Below are 20,754 nucleotides of genomic sequence, written 5' to 3' on the forward strand. Positions count from 1 at the left end.
TTGAGTCAAAGATCTAAGTGGGACATATCTGAGACTGAAACACGGATGAAGAAGCAAACCACCAAAATGGTTGAAATTAACATGATTAGTGTCCTTTGTCAAGACAAAGCACAGGACTGGAAGACCCTCCCTATGCAGTTGTCTTTGCTAGAAAATGTGAAGCTAAATCTTGGATCACAGGGTTAAGCCAAGAGGTGGGGCCACACAGAGCATTTGGGAATCTGATGTGTTCAAATTTGGTTAACTAGAGACTCTGCTATAAATGGTGAGAATTCATTGTGACCATGAATGACTTAAGTATTATAGTTTAGAAATATGTGTATGCTTTCTTTCCTTTATGTATTTTAAACATTCTGAACATAGTTAGCCTTATGCTGGAGGGCAATTATTTCCTTTTCTCATAGGTTCTAATTTTACTGTTAAAATAGCTGTATTTTTAAAAAAGTTCTCAATTCAGAACAGTTTTTACTCAATTCTTCCTCATACCTTCTCATTCCTCTCCCTCCCCTCAATGTGTAACAGCAATTTTGAAGCAAATGTATGTGGGTGGTTTCCATGGTACACGACAACAACTTTCCCAAAGAGGGTACTTCAGCCTGATCTAATTGAGCGTGATGTGTTCCAGTGTGTAAACACAGATGCCCTAATATTACCAGATATTTCAGCAGCTGATCAGGCATGATTTAGTCTCCTTATCTGAATGACAAATGCAATGAAGGTTAAGGATGGGCAACACTGAAACATTGATTTCAATCATACTAGAGCCAACTCCTTTAACTGTTCTGTGTTTCTGTTGACAGGACCAGGAAGAACAAGCTTACTTTGCAGTGTTTGATGGCCATGGGGGAGTAGATGCTGCCATTTATGCCTCAATTCACCTACACGTTAACTTAGTTCGCCAGGAGATGTTCCCCCATGATCCTGCTGAGGCCCTGTGCCGGGCCTTCCGGGTCACTGATGAGCGGTTTGTACAGAAAGCGGCCAGGGAGGTATGCCACTCTCTCATAAATTCTAGCCATGAAGGCGCTGGCCAAGCTCAACTTAGGCTGTGTTGTTTAAGGATGAGTTTGGATTTTCTCTTTCTGAGAAGACATTATCCAAGCTGTATTTTCTTGACCTGTAATATTAGATTATGTTCCCATGTAAGGAATGAGTCCAGAAGGGTACAATGATGGACTGTATAGAAACACTCCAACCGCAATTTTCTGGATTCATGTCTATAATCATTGCTGGATTTGGCAGGTGAATATTTTATTCACCATTGCCTGTCGGGTTCACACCAGCACTCTCTCTCTGACTCTTGTTTAAGATCTGGATATGGTGAATAAATGATTTTTTTTTTTTTTTTTTTGGGAACAGGCAGAGTGGACACTGAGAGAGAGAGACAGAGAGAAAGGTCTTCCTTTTGCTGTTGGTTCACCCTCCAATGGCTGCCGCAGCTGGTGCGCTGCGGCCAGCGCACCACACTGATCCGATGGCAGGAGCCAGGTACTTCTCCTGGTCTCCCATGGGGTGCAGGGCCCAAGGACTTGGGCCATCCTCCACTGCACTCCTGGGCCACAGCAGAGAGCTGGCCTGGAAGAGGGACAACCGGGACAGAATCCGGCGCCCCGACCGGGACTAGAACCCGGTGTGCTGGCGCCGCAAGGTGGAGGATTAGCCTATTGAGCCACGGCGCCGGCTTAAACAATGATCTAAAAAAGAAACAGAAACTGGGATTATTTCCATACATTTGGTTCCAACTGGGTAGGCAGTGTTTTGCTGTGTATCTCTTGAGGGAAATTTTGCTTGCAGAGGATGAATCCTCAGATGATCCTTGAATTGATTTTCTCTTTAACAGGAAAAAGAAGTTGAGTTCATGGCTTGTGCTACTAAGGCTAATCAAACCTAAGATTTTTACTCTGAATGAATGATAAGGGACTATATTAAGATGTAAAAGTAAAAAAAATTTAATTATCATTCTGGCCATTGGTACATAATTAACTGCAGTACTCTCTACTGAATTTTTAACAGAGCCAATAGAAAAAAATTTTTAATTTAAAAAAGTAATTACAGACAGATACACATAGAAAATAAGGCTCCTGTTCTTGACTTAAATGTGAACTCCTTTTAAAATGGAGAGAATAGGGTAATCATTTAATCCATTTCTTTTATCTTAGTCATGCTATACAGCAATAATGGAACTTAGAATTAATAAAACAGTAATTCAGAATTATTTGGTATTAAGCAAGAGAAATATTCTCTATCTTCTCCTTCCTCCCCCAAGTCTGGATTAATATGCAAATCCAACAACAGTAACCACCGGGGTCCGCATGTAGAGACAAGGCTGGAAGGTAAACTACGATTCCGGACTTCAGGCCTTGCTGGTCTGTTGAAGAGCACATCCTTCTTGGCTCTGCCTTTCTTGAACCTGCCGACTGTGATCATTCTGAGGGCAGGATGTGGTCCCAAGATGGGATCTGTAATCACCAGTATACAACAAAGAGAATCACTTTGTCCTCCTTTTATCCTCTATCCTATTCCTCCTCCTCCTCAAAATTATAGCTTTTTTTTTCCAGACCATGTTTATCTCTGTTTTGTTCTTTCACCGATCCTAGAGTCTCTCAGTTCTGCCAATAGTTCTCTTGAGTAGTTTCGGTTTGTCTCAGCAGTCACTTCTTGTCCTCCCATGTGCTGCTAAATGCTGGGGAAAAGTAGCTATTCCTGTGGTGAAGCAGCCCTGCCTCCTGTTCTCTCCAGGGCATATGCACTGAAGTGTCTTTATCATGTGTTCCAGAGGGCTGAGTTTTTGAACATTCTGTGTAGGAAGACATTTTATCGGTGGGTGAGGATTTATAACAAACTTTCCCTACATAGGGAAGACAAGAAGTTGTTTTTCTCATTGGATACAAGGGGTTCTTCATCACCCCTGATGCATTGGTTCTAATTTAGGCCAGGTCCTTAGTAACAGAAAGTCATGCTCATTTGGTGGTGACTCATGTCAAATGGAGATGTCATTTTAGGATAGCAGGATCAAGGGCTTTAAGTACAGTGGTAGCTACTACAGTGAAATCCTGGGCTGTTAGTTCCTGTAATTTTCCAAAAGCAAAGGCCCCTGAAAATACTGTAGGAAAGACATATATATATATATGTACATACACACACACACACATATATATATCTTTATGTATTTATTTATTCAAAGGTAAAAGCAGGCATCTTAGTCTCCAGGCAGTCTATACTGTCTCTAGGCTCCTTATCCTAATATTCAGAGATAGGGAGCATTTGTTGTATATCAACCAAAGGCTTTTTAGATTATTTTGTATATCACAGACTCTCCTACAGTACATAAAGGTCAGTAATAAAAGAGACCAGAATATGGAAATTTTTCCTCTAAGAATTGATACACTGGAATGAACACTGGAATGGAAGAAAAAAAATGTAGTTCTGTTTTCTGTATTAATCAGTTACCTGCCATTGTTTTCTCTGTACTAAAAATAAATCCCTGCCTTTCATATCACAGATCAGATGGATTTATGTATATATACACACATAAGTACCTACATGCATCTAAAAATGCACTGGGTTTTCTGTATTTGTAAAATTGTATTATTTATAGTTAGCTACCATCTGAAAAGTTTTTACTCAAAACAATTTCTCAATGAGAATTTGATATGTTTATTTTCACTGACTCTAGTTTTACACTGTTTTCAGAGCTTAAGATGTGGGACCACAGGAGTGGTGACTTTTATCAGAGGTAACATGCTACACGTGGCCTGGGTGGGTGACTCCCAGGTTATGCTTGTGAGAAAGGGCCAAGCTGTTGAACTAATGAAGCCGCATAAACCAGACAGAGAGGTAAGTATAGTCTATTCTATGCCTTAAAGGGAGTTTTCTAGTTTATTAATTAGGGTTCACTTAATTATTAAAATTAGCACTATTATCTCAGCAACCATGCCCACTTTCCAAAGAAGGAACAGAGAAACCTTTTCAGGAAACTAGTGAATTTTATATTTGTTGTTTACTCTCAAAATAATAAACATGAATCCACTTAATCGCTTTTTTTTAATTGCATTGTTGTTTAGGATGAAAAGCAGCGAATTGAGGCCCTTGGAGGTTGTGTAGTCTGGTTTGGTGCCTGGAGGGTAAATGGAAGTCTGTCCGTATCCAGAGCTATTGGTAGGAAAAACTAACTTCTCTTTCTCCAAACTGTCCTCTTCTAGCTCACTGTCTTATACTGATTGCTACAAGTTAATCTGAAGTAATTTATATTATCATAATGCTTTTATTGTTGTTTATAAAACCAATGCTACTTTTTAATTATTTATTTAAACCTGCCTCATGTGTAAATACTACTATTAAAACGGAGCCATAAATTCAGAATTTACTAGTTTCTACCTATTTTATTATTTTTAATGGAAGCCGTAAACCTTTACTTAAAAAAATTTTTTTGAAAGGCAGAGTTACAGAGAGAGAGAGGGAGAGAGAGAAAGAGAAAGGGACAGAGGGAGCGAGAGAGAGAGATACCTTCCATCTGCTGGTTCACTCCTTGAAGAGACAATAGTCAGGGCTGGGCCAGGCTGAAGTCAGGAGCTGCTTCCAGGTCTCCCACATGGATGGCGAGGACCCAAGGACTTGGGCCATCTTCTGCTTTCCCAGGCATGTTAGCAGAGAGCTGGATAAGAAGTAGAGCAGCTGGGACTCGAACCAGCACCCTAGTGCTGCAGGCAATGGCTTAACCTAATGCGCCACAGTGCCAGACCCTGTTAATCTGCCTAAAACCATAGTGATTCTCATTTAAATCAGTATTTTCCAGAAACTAGAAGGATCTTCCCATATTTAACACACACTTATTCTGCTCATATCTTTAACTTTTAAGTGAACTCTGAAATGACATAAATAACAGAATTACTAGGAAAAACATTGTTTTTTACATAAAAAGTATTTTCTGAAAAATAATTTTTCAGATAACCCTGAGATTTTAAAGAACCTGACTCCCTGGGACTTAAGAGGAAAATCAGCAAAACTCCTTAAACAGTCAAACTGAGTAGATAAAATGCAAGGGAATAAGTTCAAAGAATTGAACTGTTTCTATCTCTGCCTCACATTAGGCCCTGGGTTTATTATTTTAAGCACCTTGGCTTATTTTACTTCCTGATTTTTTAAAAAAGAACTCTGTTTTTATGGGTGACTTGTGTAAATATTGCAATTCTTAATCTATTAGTGCAACTCAATTCTTATATTAATATTACAAATTTTTTTTTATTTACTTATTTGACAGAGTTAGACAGTGAGAGAGCAAGACAGAAAGAAAGGTCTTCTTTCCATTGGTTCACCCCCCAAATGGCCACCACGGCCGGAGCTATGCTGATCCGAAGCCAGGAGCCAGGTACTTCTTCCTGGTCTCCGATGCAGGTGCAGGCGCCTGCCCAAGCACTTAGGCCATCCTCCACTGCCCTTCCGGGCCACAGCAGAGAGCTGGACTGGAAGAGGAGCAACCGGGACTAGAACCTGGTGCCCATATGGGATGCCGGCGCCGCAGGCAGAGGATTAACCAAGTGAGCCATGGCGCCAGCCCCAATATTACAAATTTTTTTTTAAAAGATTTTATTTATTTTGAGAGGTGGAGTTAGAGAGAGAGAGGGAGAGACAGAGAGAGAGGTCTTCCATCTGCTAGTTCACTCCCCAAATGGCCACAACAGCCGGAGCTGAGCCAATCTGAACTCAGGATCTAGGAGCTTCTTCCAGGTCTCCCACGTGGGTGCAGGGGCCCAAGCCCTTGAGCCATTTTCCACTGCCTTCCCAGGCTATAGCAAAGAGCTGGATCAGAAGTGAAGCAGCCAGGACTCGAACCAGTGCTCATATGGGATGCCGGTGCCACAGGCGGAGGCTTAGCCCTCCACACCACAGCACCGGCCCCCAAAATTACAAATCTTAATCCCTGAAGAAATGTATTAGACACAGATTTAAGAGAAAGAGTTCACATCTAACCCTCAAATTTAACTTTTTATTGCCAAAACATCCAGAATATTAAGAAAATCTTGTAGGACTGATTTAGTTTCACCAGTGATTTCAGTTCCTTTTACTCCTGGGGAAAGTTCTGGCAAACTGTAAAGTGGCCCGAATCTGAGCAGTAGAAGGCTGAAAGCGAAATACAGCTAAAAGATTCTTCAGATACCTTCTGAAAAATTGAGAGCTGGCTTTACCCAAGACTGAGGGAGTTATTAGAACTTGAATAGGGCCAAAAAGGAGAAAATATCATTTCTGAAATATACCCCATATAGAATTATTTTGACACCTCTAGCCAAAGACTTCCCCTTCTTGGTCTTACCTGTCTATCAGAGGATGGAGGGGTTTCGTTGAACCAATTTATTAAATACTTTCCATTTTTTCTAAAAATGTAACACAAGAGGCAATCAAAGCAGGAGAGGAATGTCCTTGAATAAGTGATAGTTTAAGGGATACTGCACAGAAGTTGAATTGGACGTGGAGGACAGTGTTTAGAGAAGGAAATCCCAGCACAGCAAAGGACATATAGGTGGGGTTTGAAAGGGCACTGCATGTTTCAGGAGTGGCAACGAATCTAGGATGCTTGAAGCAAAGGGTGGGAGTGGTAGAGATTTGAAGTGTTGGTGTCAGATTGTGAAGGGCATTAAATACGAGGCTGAGTGGTCTGAACTGTACCAGGTGAGAGGCGGAGGGGTCACAGCTCAGATACACATACAGGGCTGGAATGGAAGATGGACTGAAAAAGAGCCTGGTGGGGAGATCATTCAGAAGGCTGTTGGTAGGGTTGTGACAGATGTGAGGACAGCTGAAAAGGGACATGAAGGAGGGTATAAACTGATGAGACAAACACGATAGGTTAAAGGGAAGAGGAAAGCTAACCCCCAGGTTTCTGACTTGTGAATGCAAAGATGATAAAGCATTTGTAATAAACATTTTGGCGACAGGACAACATAACAATGAATTCAGGTTAGACATATTTCATATTCTAAGCACCTGTGGGATATCAGAAGAGAATTTCTGTACAGTTGGGAGTACAGTCCTACAGTTCAGTTGAGAACTCTGGATTGGAGATAAAAATCTGGGGATTCATTCCATTTTCATAGTGGCATCAGCACATTGTGACGTGAGGGGTACATTCATGCAGTGCAGTGATGCTACCAGCACATTGTGAAGTGGTGTATTTCTGTAGTAGCTGAAACTACAGAATAGATGACATTGCCCAGGAAAAATATGTAGTCTGGAGGCCAAGAGGAGACTTACTATTGCAGATGGAATAACACAGTGGAGTTAGACTCTTTGGGTTTGCATCTTGGCTCTGCCACTGTGGCACTGTGGGTCTTGGGAAACTTTGCTTCTCTGTGATATTTGCTCCTTTGTAAATGGGAGTAACAGTACCTGCCTCATGGAACTTTTTAAGTACTAAATGGTGTAACACACCCACTGGACTTTGAACTATGCCTGGCAGTGTCTTGGCACACAATGGTTGTTTTGTACTATTATTAAATGTAAAGGAGTCTTAAAACGAATAAGTGATGAGAGATAGAAAACTGAGGTGTTAGAAATGGTGAGGGAGATAGGGCTTTGAGACAGGAAAGTAGTCAACAGGCTCAGATGCTGCAGAGGTCAAATGAGAAGTGACTTAAAAAAAAACTATGGGATTTTAAAAGTAGATGATTGGTGACATCTAAGAGACATGTTTTAGACTGAAAGATAGAAAAGCTGATCAGATTACAAAAAACAGGTGAGGGAGAATAGGAAATAATAAAAAGGAGCAAATTTACATTTAGTTTCTTGAGCAGTTTGATGGTGAAGGGAGAAAGGAAAAAGTGTGGTGGCTTGAAGAAAAAGCTGATTTAGGACAGGGCTGATTTTATTATTTCTATTTTTAGGAGACAAGACTTTAGATTGGAGTATGTTTGTAGTGAAGAGGAGACAGAAAACAGAGAAGTTGAAAATGAAAGTAGGAAAGCTGGACACTTAGGGAGAAAGGATCAACAGCATAGGTTAGCTCGGAGAAGGGGAAGGGTATCTCCTACGATGAGAAGATGGTAGGTGATATAGGTGAATCTCTACACACTGAAAAACAAATGGAGCAGGCCACATTCCATATCAGAATTCCAGTTGAAATACCAGCTTCTCCATTTCTTTTTTTTTTCTTTAAGATTTGTTTGTTTATTTGAAAGGCAGAATTAGAGAGGGAGGGAGGGAGAGGGAGAGAGAGGACTTTATCTGCTGGTTCACTCCCCAAATGGCTGCAATGGATGGAGCTGGGTCAATCCAAAGCGAGGAGTTAGGAGCTTCTTCTGGGTCTTCAGTGTCCATATGGGATGCCGGCACTGCAGGTGGCTGCTTTTACCCGCTACGCCACAGTGCCAGCTCCCTGTTGATGCACCTGGGAGGCAGTAGATGATGGCTCCAATACTTGAGTCCTTGCTACCCACATGGGAGACCCAGATGGAGCACCTTGTTCCTGGCTTTGGCCTGGTCCAGCCCAGTTGTCAAGGGTATTTGGGGAGTGAACCTGTAGATGAAGAGCTCTGTCTCTTCCTCTCTGTCACACTACCTTTCAAATAAATAGATAAATCTTAATAAAAAAAAAAAAAGGTTGGGGGAGGGCGGTAGGAATTGATAAAGCTCAAGCCTGATAAACTTAATTTTCTTTGGAATGGGAAATCAAATAGCTCATTGAATGAGGGGGCTGACAAATATAATTATTTGGAAAACTCATGGGATAAAATATAAGGGTAGTTCAGAAAGTTCATGGAGAATGGAATCAAAAAATTTTAATTTTGGAGCCAGCACTGTGGCACAGTGCCACTGCCTGCAATGCCAGCATCCCATTTAGGCGCTGGTTCAAGCTGTGGCTGCTCTACTTCTGATCCAGCTTACTGCTAATATGCCTGGGAAAGCAACTGAATATGATGGCCCAAGTGCTTGGGCTCCTGCACGTATGTGGGAGACCTGGATGAAGTGCCTGCTGCTGGCTTCACCCTGGCCCAGCCCTGTGGCCATTTGGCGAGTAAACCAGTGGATGGAAGTTCTCGCTCTCTACCAATTTCACTCCCTCTCTGTAACTCTGTCTTTCAAATAAATCTCTCTCTTTTTTTTTAACAGGCAGAGTGGACAGTGAGAGAGAGAGAGAGAAAGGTCTTCCTTTTGCCGTTGGTTCACCCTCCAATGGCCGCCGTGGCCAGCGTGCTGCGGCCAGCAAACCACGCCTATCCGAAGGCAGGAGCCAGGTGCTTATCCTGGTCTCCCATGGGGTGCAGGGCCCAAGGACTTGGGCCATCCTCACTGCACTCCTGGGCCACAGCAGAGAGCTGGCCTGGAAGAGGGACAACCGGGACAGAATCCAGCGCCCCGACCTCAAATAAATCTCTTTTAAAAAATGTTTTGGTGCAAAATCTTTTTGAAATCTCTGCAGATGAGGATTTTCCAAAAGTTTATGAAAAACCTGTATCATGAAAAAATTATGCAAATTATTCAATTTGGGGTCAAAATATACTCTTAATTCCATTTTCCATGAACTTAAAGATTTATTTATGTATTCAAAAGACAGAGAGTGAGAATATCCTCCATCGACAGGTTCACTCTCCAAATGGCTGCACATTTGGGGCTGGTCTAGGCCAAAGCCAGGAGGCAAAAGTTCCACCCAGATCTTCCACATGGGTGGCAGGAGCCAAGCACTTGGGCCATCTTCGCTGCTTTCCTCCCCAGGCACATTAGCAGGAGCCAGACTGGAAGGGAGCAAGGACTGGAACTGGTGCTCTGATACCGGAGGCTGTTGTGGCAGGTGACGGTAGGTTAGCTCACTGTGCCACAATACCAGCTCCCTCCATGAGCTTTCTTTCTTTTTTTTTTTTTTTTGACAGGCAGAGTGGATAGTGAGAGAGAGAGACAGAGAGAAAGGTCTTCCTTTTGCCGTTGGTTCACTCTCCAATGGCCGCCGCGGCCGGCACACCACGCTGATCCGATGGCAGGAGCCAGGAGCCAGGTGCTTTTCCTGGTCTCCCCATGGGGTGCAGGGCCCAAGCACCTGGGCCATCCTCCACTGCACTCCCTGGCCACAGCAGAGGGCTGGCCTCCTCCATGAGCTTTCTGAAGGACCCTTGTGGTGGTTCAAGTAGGGGCAAGAAAAGAGATTCCTGAGCAGCATCCAGTTCTACTTAGGAAAAAATAATACTCATAATGCTTTAAAAATGAGAAGCTTTGCGACTGCTTCTCTCCATGAGCCCTTCAGATTTTTGATCCAAAGCTGACAGAGGCATGATGTGTTTCTAGCATATGGGAAGAGGAGGTTAAAAACTAAAGGAGGTTGCCAGGAAATGGGTATTCATGCCCTCCTCCCAAATTTAGAGGCGAAATGTCATGAATTTGAGCCCCAGAAGTAGAGCAGGTGAAAAGCCAGAATTCTGGGAGTGTTTTCTCTGTGCAAGTCCTTGTATGTCCTGTTCCAAATGAACAGTTGCAGTAGTCTTTTAATTGAAGCACTAAGACAAGATTTGTTGGAACAGCATGACTCAGATCACATTTATTTTTAGAGATGGAATTTGGAAAATAATGATGATAATATGGTCAGGTAGAGTATGGAATGGGGAAATTTACAAAATGGATTGGTGGAGGTCATCAAATCTCAGGACTTGGAGTTATAATTTGCTCTTATTGGAGGCATTGTACTATACAAGTGAAGTTGATGGAATCAAAACCAGCAGGGTTTTGAGTACTATTAGAAATATGAATTGGGGCCGGCACTGTGGTGCAGTGGGTTAAGGTCCCAGCCTGCATTGCCAGCATCCCATATGGGCGCCAGTTTGAGTCCCAGCTGCTCCACTTCCTATCCAGCTCTCTGCTATGGCCTGGGAAAGCAGCAGAGGATGGCAAGTGCTTCGGCCTCAGCACCCACAGGGAAGACCCGGAAGGAGCTCCTGGTTCCTGGCTTTGGCCTGGCCCATCCCTGGTCATTGCAGCCATTTGGGGAATGAACCAGCAGATGGAAGACCCTCTCCCTGTCTCTACTTCTCTCTGCAACTCTGAAGAGGCTAAATATGAGAAAGATGAGAGGGCTACACGTTTGAGAATAGTTGAACATATATAGGTAGGATCAAAAAACTAGGTTTTTGGCCGGCGCCGTGGCTCACTAGGCTAATCCTCCGCCTAGCGGCGCCAGCACACCGGGTTCTAGTCCCGGTCGGGGCACCGGATTCTGTCCCGGTTGCCCCTCTTCCAGGCCAGCTCTCTGCTGTGGCCAGGGAGTGCAGTGGAGGATGGCCCAGGTGCTTGGGCCCTGCACCCCATGGGAGACCAGGAAAAGCACCTGGCTCCTGGCTCCTGCCATCGGATCAGCGCGGTGCGCCGGCCGCAGCGCGCCGGCCGCGGCGGCCATTGGAGGGTGAACCAACGGCAAAGGAAGACCTTTCTCTCTGTCTCTCTCTCTCACTGTCCACTCTGCCTGTCAAAAAATAAAAATTAAAAAGAAAAGAAAAAAACTAGTTTTTTTTTTTTTTTTTGTAAAAAAAAACCCTATGGATACACTAATCCAGGTAATTATGTTGCCCACATTGGCTGTATTAAGAGTTATCCAAAGGCTTCTTACTAAGCTTTCTGGGTCTGTTTATAGATTCAAAAGGGATGTGAAATGTAGAAGAGCACCTATAACAGACACCAGAAACAGTAAATACAGTGCCAGGTGATTTATCTTCAGATTATCTTCCCCTAGTCAAAAACAGCAGTTTTAGTGCAGTGCATAGAAGTTATTTATGAAAATTATGTAGGTAACAAGTAGAAAGCTAGGGTTTGGATCCAGGCAGTCTGATTCCAGTGCTGGCTTCCTTAACCCCTACCTTACAAATGACAAGGCACTTGTAAATATGTAAATATCTGGAGTTTAACTACTATTCAATGATAACTTACAGAACACTACTCTAAAAATTATTGCTCAGTTCTGTGTGTGTATAGAAGTGACAGAACATTCCTTAGAGTGATAAGCCACCTGTGACTATCTAAAGGAAAACTATGAATATATGCAAATAATATGTGGATGTGGAAGTGCTCTGGATCTCCAAGTTCCAAATGTGTATTGATGATCAACTATCTTAGTAGTTTGGTGACAACAACCTAGCTTAGATCTCCCATCTCTCTCTACTGCAGGCACACTATGCTGTACAATGTATTACCAACTAATATTGCCTCCATGCTGTTTCCTCAACTCAGGGGCCTTCCCTATTTAGTGACAACTTACTCTTCAAGGCACAGCTCAAATATTCTGTGAGTTGATGAACTAAGAAAGGAAAGAAAGAAAGAAAAATAAAGGCCCAGGAGGGCCCTACGGTTTCTAGTTATTAATAGCAGAGGTATGAGCAGTAACAATAAAGACAGAAGAGGAGAGTGATGATCAGAGATAGGAAAAAAGAAAAAAGAATGTGGTAGTATCTGAAAACAAAAGAAAAACGGTCATATATTTTCTGTGTAAAGCAGCATGAAAAAAGCAGAGCCAAGTGAACCAGGAAACCCAGAGACTTCATTCGAGTTCCCTTGTGTGAGGCCTTAGATTAGCCACATGGCCTTTCCCTGGCTTGAGGAAGTCTGACTTTTTATTTTCTAAAGTGACAGGGAGGGGCCAGTGGCATAGCGGGTAAAGCCACCACCTGTAGCGCCAGCATCCCACATGGGCACTGGTTTGAGTCCCAGCTGCTATACTTCTGATCCAGCTCTCTGCTGTGGCCTGGAAAGCAGTAGAAGATGGCCCAAGTCCTTGGGCCTCTGCACTCGCGTGGAAGACTTGGAAGCAGCTCCTGGCTCCTGGTTTCAGATTGGCTCAGCTCCAGCCATTGCAGCCATTTAGGGAGTAAACCAGTGGATGGAAGACTTTTTCTCTCTCTCTGCTTGGCCTCTAATTCTTTCAAGTGAATCAATAAATCATGGCTGGCGCCGCGGCTCACTAGGCTAATCCTCCACCTTGCTGCGCCGGCACACCGGGTTCTAGTCCCGGTCGGGGCGCCGGATTCTGTCCCGGTTGCCCCTCTTCCAGGCCAGCTCTCTGCTGTGGCCAGGGAAGGCAGTGGAGGATGGCCCAGGTGCTTGGGCCCTGCACCCCATGGGAGACCAGGAAAAGCACCTGGCTCCTGGCTCCTGCCATCGGATCAGCGTGGTGAGCCGACCGCAGCGCGCCGGCCGTGGCGGCCATTGGAGGGTGAACCAACGGCAAAGGAAGACCTTTCTCTCTGTCTCTCTCTCTCACTGTCCACTCTGCCTGTCAAAAAATAAAAATAAATAAATAAATAAATCTTAAAAAAAAAAACTGGCAATTAAGTGGGAGAAAAGCATACAGAGCACCTGATTTCTACAGAACTCTACTATTTTATCTAGAATGATTTTAAAATAAAGGTTTATTTACTTACTTATTTGAAAGGCAGGTGACAGGGAAGAAGAGAGCAAGAGTAAGCGAGCCAGAGAGATCTTCCATCTGCTGGTTCTCTCTCCAGCTGGCCACAATAGCTAGGCATGAGCCTGGAACTCCATGCATTCTCCTGCATGAGTGACAGAGGCCCAAGAACTTTCCCAGAAACATTAGCAGAAAGCTGGGTTGGAAATGGAGCAGCTGGGACTTGAACTGATACTCATATGGGATGTTGGCATTGCAAGCAGCGGCTTAACCTACTGCACCAAAACGCCAGTTCCTCTAAAATCCTTCCCATTAAATTTAGTTCACAATCCAGTAATTATCAGTCACAGCGTTGGACATAAACATTCTTAGCACACAAGGTAAACCAAAGTCTGACTTCTGATGTATCACCTTTCTAATTCCCACAGGAGATGCTGAACATAAGCCATATATATGTGGGGATGCTGATTCTGCCTCTACTGTTTTGGATGGGACCGAAGACTACCTCATTCTGGCCTGTGATGGCTTCTATGACACTGTGAATCCCGATGAGGCAGTGAAAGTTGTGTCTGACCACTTGAAAGAGAATAACGGAGACAGCAGCATGGTTGCCCACAAGTTAGTGGCATCAGCTCGTGATGCTGGGTCAAGTGATAACATCACTGTTATTGTGGTATTCCTGAGGGACATGAACAAAGCGGTAAATGTTAGTGAGGAATCAGATTGGACAGAGAACTCTTTTCAAGGAGGGCAAGAAGATGGTGGGGATGATAAGGAGAATCATGGAGAATGCAAACGCCCTTGGCCTCAGCACCAGTGCTCAGCACCAGCAGATCTAGGCTATGATGGGCGTGTGGATTCATTCACTGATAGAACCAGCCTGAGCCCAGGGTCCCAAATCAACGTGCTGGAAGATCCAGGCTACCTAGATCTCACACAGATAGAAGCAAGCAAACCTCGCAGTGCCCAGTTTTTGCCACCAGTTGAGATGTTCTGTCCTGGTGTACCAAAGGAAGCCAATGTTAATCGTGAGCTAATGATGGAGGAAAAATCAATTCATTCATCACTGCCTGAATGGAGTGGTGCTGGAGTGTTTCCCGCTTCTTTTAATTTGGGCTCAACAGGGCAGCAGATAAATAGAATGGAGAGCTTTTCTCCTATCTGTTCTGGGTTTGAAAGTGAACAATTCAAATCCCCAGGAAAAAGATTTTCTAGATTGTATCGTTCACACCACCACTACCCAAAGAGGCAGCATGGATTCAGGTTTATCACAAAGTTTTATTCATTTCTCTCTGCTCGAGAGCCTTCCCATAAAATAGGCTCTAGCTTGTCCTCACTCATTCGAAGTGGGAAGAAAAATAGAGTGTTAAGAAGTTCTCTGCCATGGAGGCAAAACAGTTGGAAAAGGCACAGTGAAGACATGATGAGGAAGGTTGAAAAGAATAACGATATTCCATACCCCGATCTTTCCTGGAGCCATAAAATGTAATTTTTCTTTAAAGTAGGCTAGCTAGTGCTCCCCCACCACTAGAAACACCACTATCAGAATAGAAACAAAATAGGCATTTCTAAAACATACATGCTTCATTATGAATTGATGGATGGCTCAATTCTTAAGTGTAAATAGATCTCTAAGACACTAAAAGGTACAGTATTTTCAATCTAGCAAAAAGTATTGGCAGTTTCACTTAGCAAAATGATACAACTGGTCTCTGTGTTGTGCCTCCACACCTACATGCAGCCCCTCCCACCACCTCTTCACGTCACTAGTGGAAGCTTGGGAGTTAGTTGTTTCAGTCAAGATATATAATGTTGAAATCTCAATGCAGGTGAATCTGATCTGATGTGCCTAATATTTTATCTGTGGAAAACTTAATGCAGAATTATATTTAGTTGGGAAATGTTCCTTAAAATCCTGGGGACCATCTAGAAAACATTTGCCCACTTTAAGTAGGTGAAAGACTAAAAGCCATATGAGTTTTACTGGTAATGAAGTAGAAAACCGGTGTAAACATGTCACATGCTCAGACTCACAAGGCCGCATATAGTCAAAAAAAATTTTTTCCCGTAACTTAAAAAGATTTAACTATGAACATTTTTTGAATTGAAAAATATTTCCTAGGGCTGTAGTTATGTGGGAGTTTCATAATGAGTTATGGTGCTTTTGGTGGAATTTTTATTATTTATCATTTTAGGAGACTGCTATCAGCTGGTTTCCATCTATAGTATTATATTTTTCACTGTACCTTCATCTCAGGAATAAGAGTGGTTTAATGGAGATGATGTCAGGTACAAATATACTAGAATCAAACTGTCATTTAAAAAGAAACCCAAATAGCATTTCCCAATTTTTTGCCTTTTAGAAAAAAAAAGAAGTTCCCAGGCAGCAAAGAGATGCACTACGATAGAATAGAAAGTGCTTTTGGACAATGAAAAATTCTATATGTAACTTTTCTAAAGTTATTTCCCCTAAGGGAATGAAGTAATCAGTATGAGGAAGGCTGAAAGTCCTGCCCTACAGTGAGCCCAGAGGCCAAGTGCAAGGGAGAACATGGATGAGGGAGCCAGGTCTGGGAAGCTGTAACTGCAGCGTGCACCAGGTCTCCTGCCACTGCAGCTTCAGACGCACAGGGATGTGTGCTCATTTCAACACTGAGTTACTTTTCATATTCTTTAATCATCCACTTTTTGCCATTTCTACAGTTTCAGTCCAAACGCTTACCTTTAACTGTAAAGGCAACAAAAACAAAACAATACAAAAAAACCCCTAATTATTAGATTCATTCCGTGAAGCAGCCTTTGATTCTCCATGCAACCCTCTCCTAGTCACAAGGACCAGCCATGGCAACAGACAGGAGGAGCCCTGCTGTAGCAATCAGTTTTTATTGTTAGAATGCACTAAATGTTCTTGCTGAGAAATGTCCACTGCCTAATCATGTTTTTGCACAACATAAGTACTTTATACTCCATTCCCTAGACCCATAACGGAAGACTAAAATTCCTAAATTTTAAAGACAAAGATAATGGTAGAATGTCAGGTGCCAGTATAGCTATATAAAATAAATTTTTAAAAATAGCCTCACTTTAGCAGTGATCTGATTATTATTCTACAGATTTTATTTCTTAAAATTTGGGTGAAAGTAGAGATTTTCAGTATTCTTGATTTTGAAGTCATATCTTCTTTTCTCAAGTCTTGTGACACAGGGTTGAAAAGGAGTAAACATGGCTCCAACTGCAATACTAGGATCTTTTCACCATTCTGATGCTTTGCCCCCATGCATGGACCTCACTCTTCTGTCATTTTCTGAAGCCTAGATCGTGTTAATAACCCAACAGGTGCAGTGCCAGTTTCAAATCAAGTTATCTAAGAAAACAAGAGGCAGCGAAATATTGGTATACATTCTAGTCTAGAAAGCCTAGCTAAGTAAAAATATTTTTAAAATTTTCTCTAGTTATCTATTGGCAATGTTTTTGATCAGAATAAAGCAGGTGATAGGCTTTTCACTGGGGAAATACTGGATGGATGAAACTGAGACAAACAGACCCATCTTTAAGGGTCTGGATTTGTAGGTCTGACTACATACATAGCAGCATTAACTCCATTTCTCATATCATTAGCTCTCTAGAAAATAAAGCAAAGTAGTCCTGGTGTCGTCAAGTTATAAACCAATATTGTAAAAATAATAACCATTCATCTGTTCACAACACACATATTTATAGAGTAGTTAGGTACCGTTTGTAAGGTAAGTCCTTTAAAATTCTACAATACATACTAAAGTAGTGGTTACGGGTCTGATATATACTGCTCCTGGTTCTATAACCTAGATATAAAAGCAGTGCTTCGTGAAATGCAGTGTTATATCTTAATGCCACTGGTGATAGAAAGTAGTTTAGTTCCCTTCCATTCAAATCCTGTGCCCTTATTTGCTGCTTGCTGACGTAAGCAATAAGTACCCTCTACCTAATGGTATCTACGCATTTCCGTAACTTGTATTTAACGATGGTGTATCTGGTGATTGTAAAAAATATTAGACAGATATAAAGCATATAGTATATATTAACTGTTAATGCTGAGGTATAGTCTGTGAATTAATGTGTTTTGTACTTTTTTCATTGTGTAATTTAGTGATGGTGAAAGTTCTACACTCAAACTGTAAAGAGTGGCAGTACCCCTTTTTCAATTTAACATGATCTGCATCAATCTGTTTGCCTGCTAAACAAGTCTTGTTAGATTAGGAATAGAAAAACAAACACCAACAAGAAAGTGTAGTACTGGTTAGGGAAACAGGCTTCTCAAGTCACCAAGTGAAGTTCCTACAAACTCCCTGTACATCCACTGCGAGTTTCAAGAGAGGCAAGTCCCTAATCTAAAGGTTTCCTTTGTTCACTTTCTAGATGTGTACTTCTAAGGGATATCTGACAGTAGGCCACATTACAGCACCGGACACTGGGGCTATTATTCCTACTTAGGTCTGTACTAAAGAGGATGGGTAGAAACATATGTATGTATATACTTTTTCTTTACCTAGAAGTGCCATCCACTGTCCTTGAATTAATACTATTAAAATTGCTGTTGTATCTAACTAGGAGGCTCCTTGAAAGTAACACCTTTTTCATGGACAGTATATCAACAATGCCAATGTCAACACTGAGTCTAATTCTGACCACATTTATAGTGGTATCATATCAACATGCATTTTCATGACAACCATACTCCATGATTGGAACAATGTGCCAGTAAGAAGTGCGACATCCAATGAGTAGACTGAAAACGATGCATAAGTAGTTCAGTGTTTACAGATAAAAATGCTGTGGTTCAAGTACTTCCTTCCCCACTACAAGCTTACTGAGCCTTTGTGAGAAAACGATTAATTTTTAAGCCGAGTTTGTTCACTCAGAGAGTATTTTCAACTATACAGGGCCATAAAGAGGGATACTGTAGTTGTGTTTACATCTGAATTTGGGACAGTTTTTCTTTGGATCATAAATTAGTGAAAGAAAGAACTTTTTTTTTCACCTTTGAAAATGAAGTTTTCAGAGACAAAAGACAAATATTTGCTTTTTTGTTCTGACCTGTGATTAGCTTAAGTTTCTTTTTCAAACAAAATATGATACTGCCAGTATTAGACTAATTTTCCATATAAATGGGACTGTGTTGAAAAATAACTGCTACTTCCTCTACCAGCATTTTTATCTTCTAATTTGAAGACAATTTATTGTGCTAATTACAAAATATGAAATAAGATAAACTCCAGACTGACACAGCAGTTGTATATGAGAAGGAAATCCTCTAATAAACTGATGTGTTAGGTCACCCACAGATACGTCATTGTGAACCCTAACTCTAGGTGCTCTTTGGTGAGACAGGCTGTGTTCTCTTGTTCATGACATTTCTCTGCAAAGAATTCTCTCTGGAGTGAAGCGAATAAAGTGAATCATTTCTTTCTTACCAAGTAAATTTATCAATTTACAGACCTGCTCTACAGCTCACTTTTGAGTTCAGCTGTAATCATGAGTGATCCTTCATATTTTATTTATTAAAATTGTTCATTCAGGTAAGGAGTATATTGAAATTTTGCCAATATCTTAATAAAACCCAGCAATTTAAAACTACTAGTCATCCGTCTTTTTATTTAAAGGAAAGAAGTTGGGCAGATTCTCTAGGAACTGAAAAAAACAATACAGTTCCGAGATGGTAGTCTTGATATGCTATAGGTGGGAATATTTTAAAAAGAAAAGTTGCTAAGTACTGCCCTATTGTTATTTTCCACCAGGAAACCCAGAAGAGATAGTGAGTCTCACCCAAGTTTCTCCCCATTAGCAAACCTGGGGGAAAGGGGGAATTGCGGAGACCAGAGAAAAAGGACCTGCCAAGAACTAAGTGGTAACTCCTCAATTCTAGCCACTCAAGTTTTTCCCTTTCACTTAGCCTTTGCCCTTTTAATTTCAAATGAGAAGAAAGGAGGGAACAGTAAGAACAATAAGGTAAGTTGTGGGTGAAAGTCTGGAGGATTGCTATTAAAGAGACTAAAAGAAGACAGAGACAGGAGAATGTAGGGGACAGAGTGAAGCCAGTTGAACAAGACAGCTGTTATCTACAGGGACAGAATGGAACCTGAAAAGCAAGTAAACCAAGCTCATGCACAGCGTTCTTATTCTCCTTTTCCTCACCATTAAAACCTTGAACAATAATTTCACATAGTTAAAACAAGCTTAAACTCCTGGTTCTCTAAATTCATCCAGTCTTTAGCATGACAGCAAAGGAAAAAAAAAGTTTTGAAAGGGATGATATATTTAAAGGGGTCTGCTAAAGCAAATGAGAGGAATGGAATATCCTGATTATTGTATTATTCACACTTTTAAAAAATCTTAAATATTTACTTAGTTGAAAAACCTCTCATTTTGAAGCAAGACAGAAGTGAACCTCTATATACAGTAAAATCATTTGAACTTAATATTTACCCAAATTACCAAATTATCAGACTGTCAGGAGAGGTAAGGTTTAATCATTTCCTTTTTTGATAGCAGAGTTGCTATTTGTCACCTTAACAGCAGTCAGCAAAGAATGTTCTTCTACTGTGCTTTAGGAACAGGCCGTGGCTCCACCTATCAATAACCTGGAGGTCAGGTTCTTTGCTGAGACTGTCAGTACTGGTCAGTAACAAAGCGCTCGCTCTTGAGCAGCCAGGCTTCGCTCGGCTCTGATGCTAACTGCAGCATTTCTCTCCAGCCAGGGACTCTTCCAGATGAGATCTCCACCACCCCATCCCCACCCGGCCCCAGGTTCTGATTTTGCTGAGGCTGCTTTAGGACCGGGGAAACATGTAAAAAACTGTCAGGAATGAATGTGACACATTTGGAGAAACCATTTTCTAAATGAATAACTGTAGTTAAACCAAAGTGAAGCAGTTGAGCCCGGCATTAATGGTGAGGTGGCTGGGGTTGGGGGATGATGAGGACATGCAGTTAAACCAGATGATCACCAGGTTGCATGATGCTGAATGGGAAGTAAACGAACTGAACATCTTGCCCCAGATGTACACAGCACATACAGATCACATGCCCTGCAGGACTCTGGGCAGAGCTCTGGAGATCAGGAATAGAAAGTGTGCCAGCCGAGAAAGGAGTGTAGAAAGAGAGCAGCCCAGGGGCTGGTGCTATGGCATAGCGGGTGAAGCTGCTGCGTCCAGTGTTGGCACCGGTTCGAGTCACGACTGCCCCCCCCCCTTTTTTTTTTTTTAAGATTTATTTATTTGAAAGGTAGAGTTACAGAGAGAGAGAAGGAGAGGCAAAAAGAGTCTTCCATCCGTTGGTTCACTCCCCAACTGGCTGCAATGGCTGGAGCTCGGCCAATCTGAAGCCTGAAGTCAGGAGCCTCTCCAAGT

The 20,754-nt window shown here is 42.1% G+C and overlaps 2 protein-coding genes across 10 annotated transcripts in view; one reads left to right on the forward strand and one right to left on the reverse strand.

Moving 5' to 3' along the window:
• Positions 1-16,747, forward strand: part of PPM1E (protein phosphatase, Mg2+/Mn2+ dependent 1E) — a 189,685-nt gene extending 172,938 nt beyond the window's left edge. For 2 of the 4 annotated variants that reach the window (XM_089317269.1, XM_089317270.1), the window contains exons 3-6: positions 801-989; positions 3,694-3,837; positions 4,065-4,158; positions 13,798-16,133. In XM_089317269.1, the coding sequence (XP_089173395.1) occupies positions 801-989; positions 3,694-3,837; positions 4,065-4,158; positions 13,798-14,858 (1,488 nt within the window). In that variant the 3' untranslated portion in view covers positions 14,859-16,133. Of the gene's footprint in view, positions 1-800; positions 990-3,693; positions 3,838-4,064; positions 4,159-13,797 lie in introns of all 4 variants that reach the window. The other 2 variants (XM_051824782.3, XM_051824783.3) reach the window with 2 other exon arrangements.
• TRIM37 (tripartite motif containing 37) overlaps positions 1-20,754 on the reverse strand; it is a 171,610-nt gene that overhangs the window by 4,654 nt on the left and 146,202 nt on the right. For 4 of the 6 annotated variants that reach the window (XM_089317265.1, XM_089317264.1, XM_051824775.3 and 1 more), the window contains one exon: positions 4,386-4,654. The exons of 1 other annotated variant lie outside the window; for it this stretch is intronic. In XM_089317265.1, coding sequence (XP_089173391.1) covers positions 4,522-4,654 — 133 coding nt within the window. In that variant the 3' untranslated portion in view covers positions 4,386-4,521. Of the gene's footprint in view, positions 1-4,385; positions 4,655-16,604; positions 16,734-20,754 lie in introns of those variants that run through there. One more of the 6 variants, XM_008271206.5, reaches the window with a different exon arrangement.

Source organism: Oryctolagus cuniculus, chromosome 17, assembly GCF_051225735.1.
Source record: "Oryctolagus cuniculus isolate XC-2025 breed Fujian yellow rabbit chromosome 17, ASM5122573v1, whole genome shotgun sequence".
Taxonomy (NCBI): Eukaryota; Metazoa; Chordata; class Mammalia; order Lagomorpha; family Leporidae; genus Oryctolagus; species Oryctolagus cuniculus.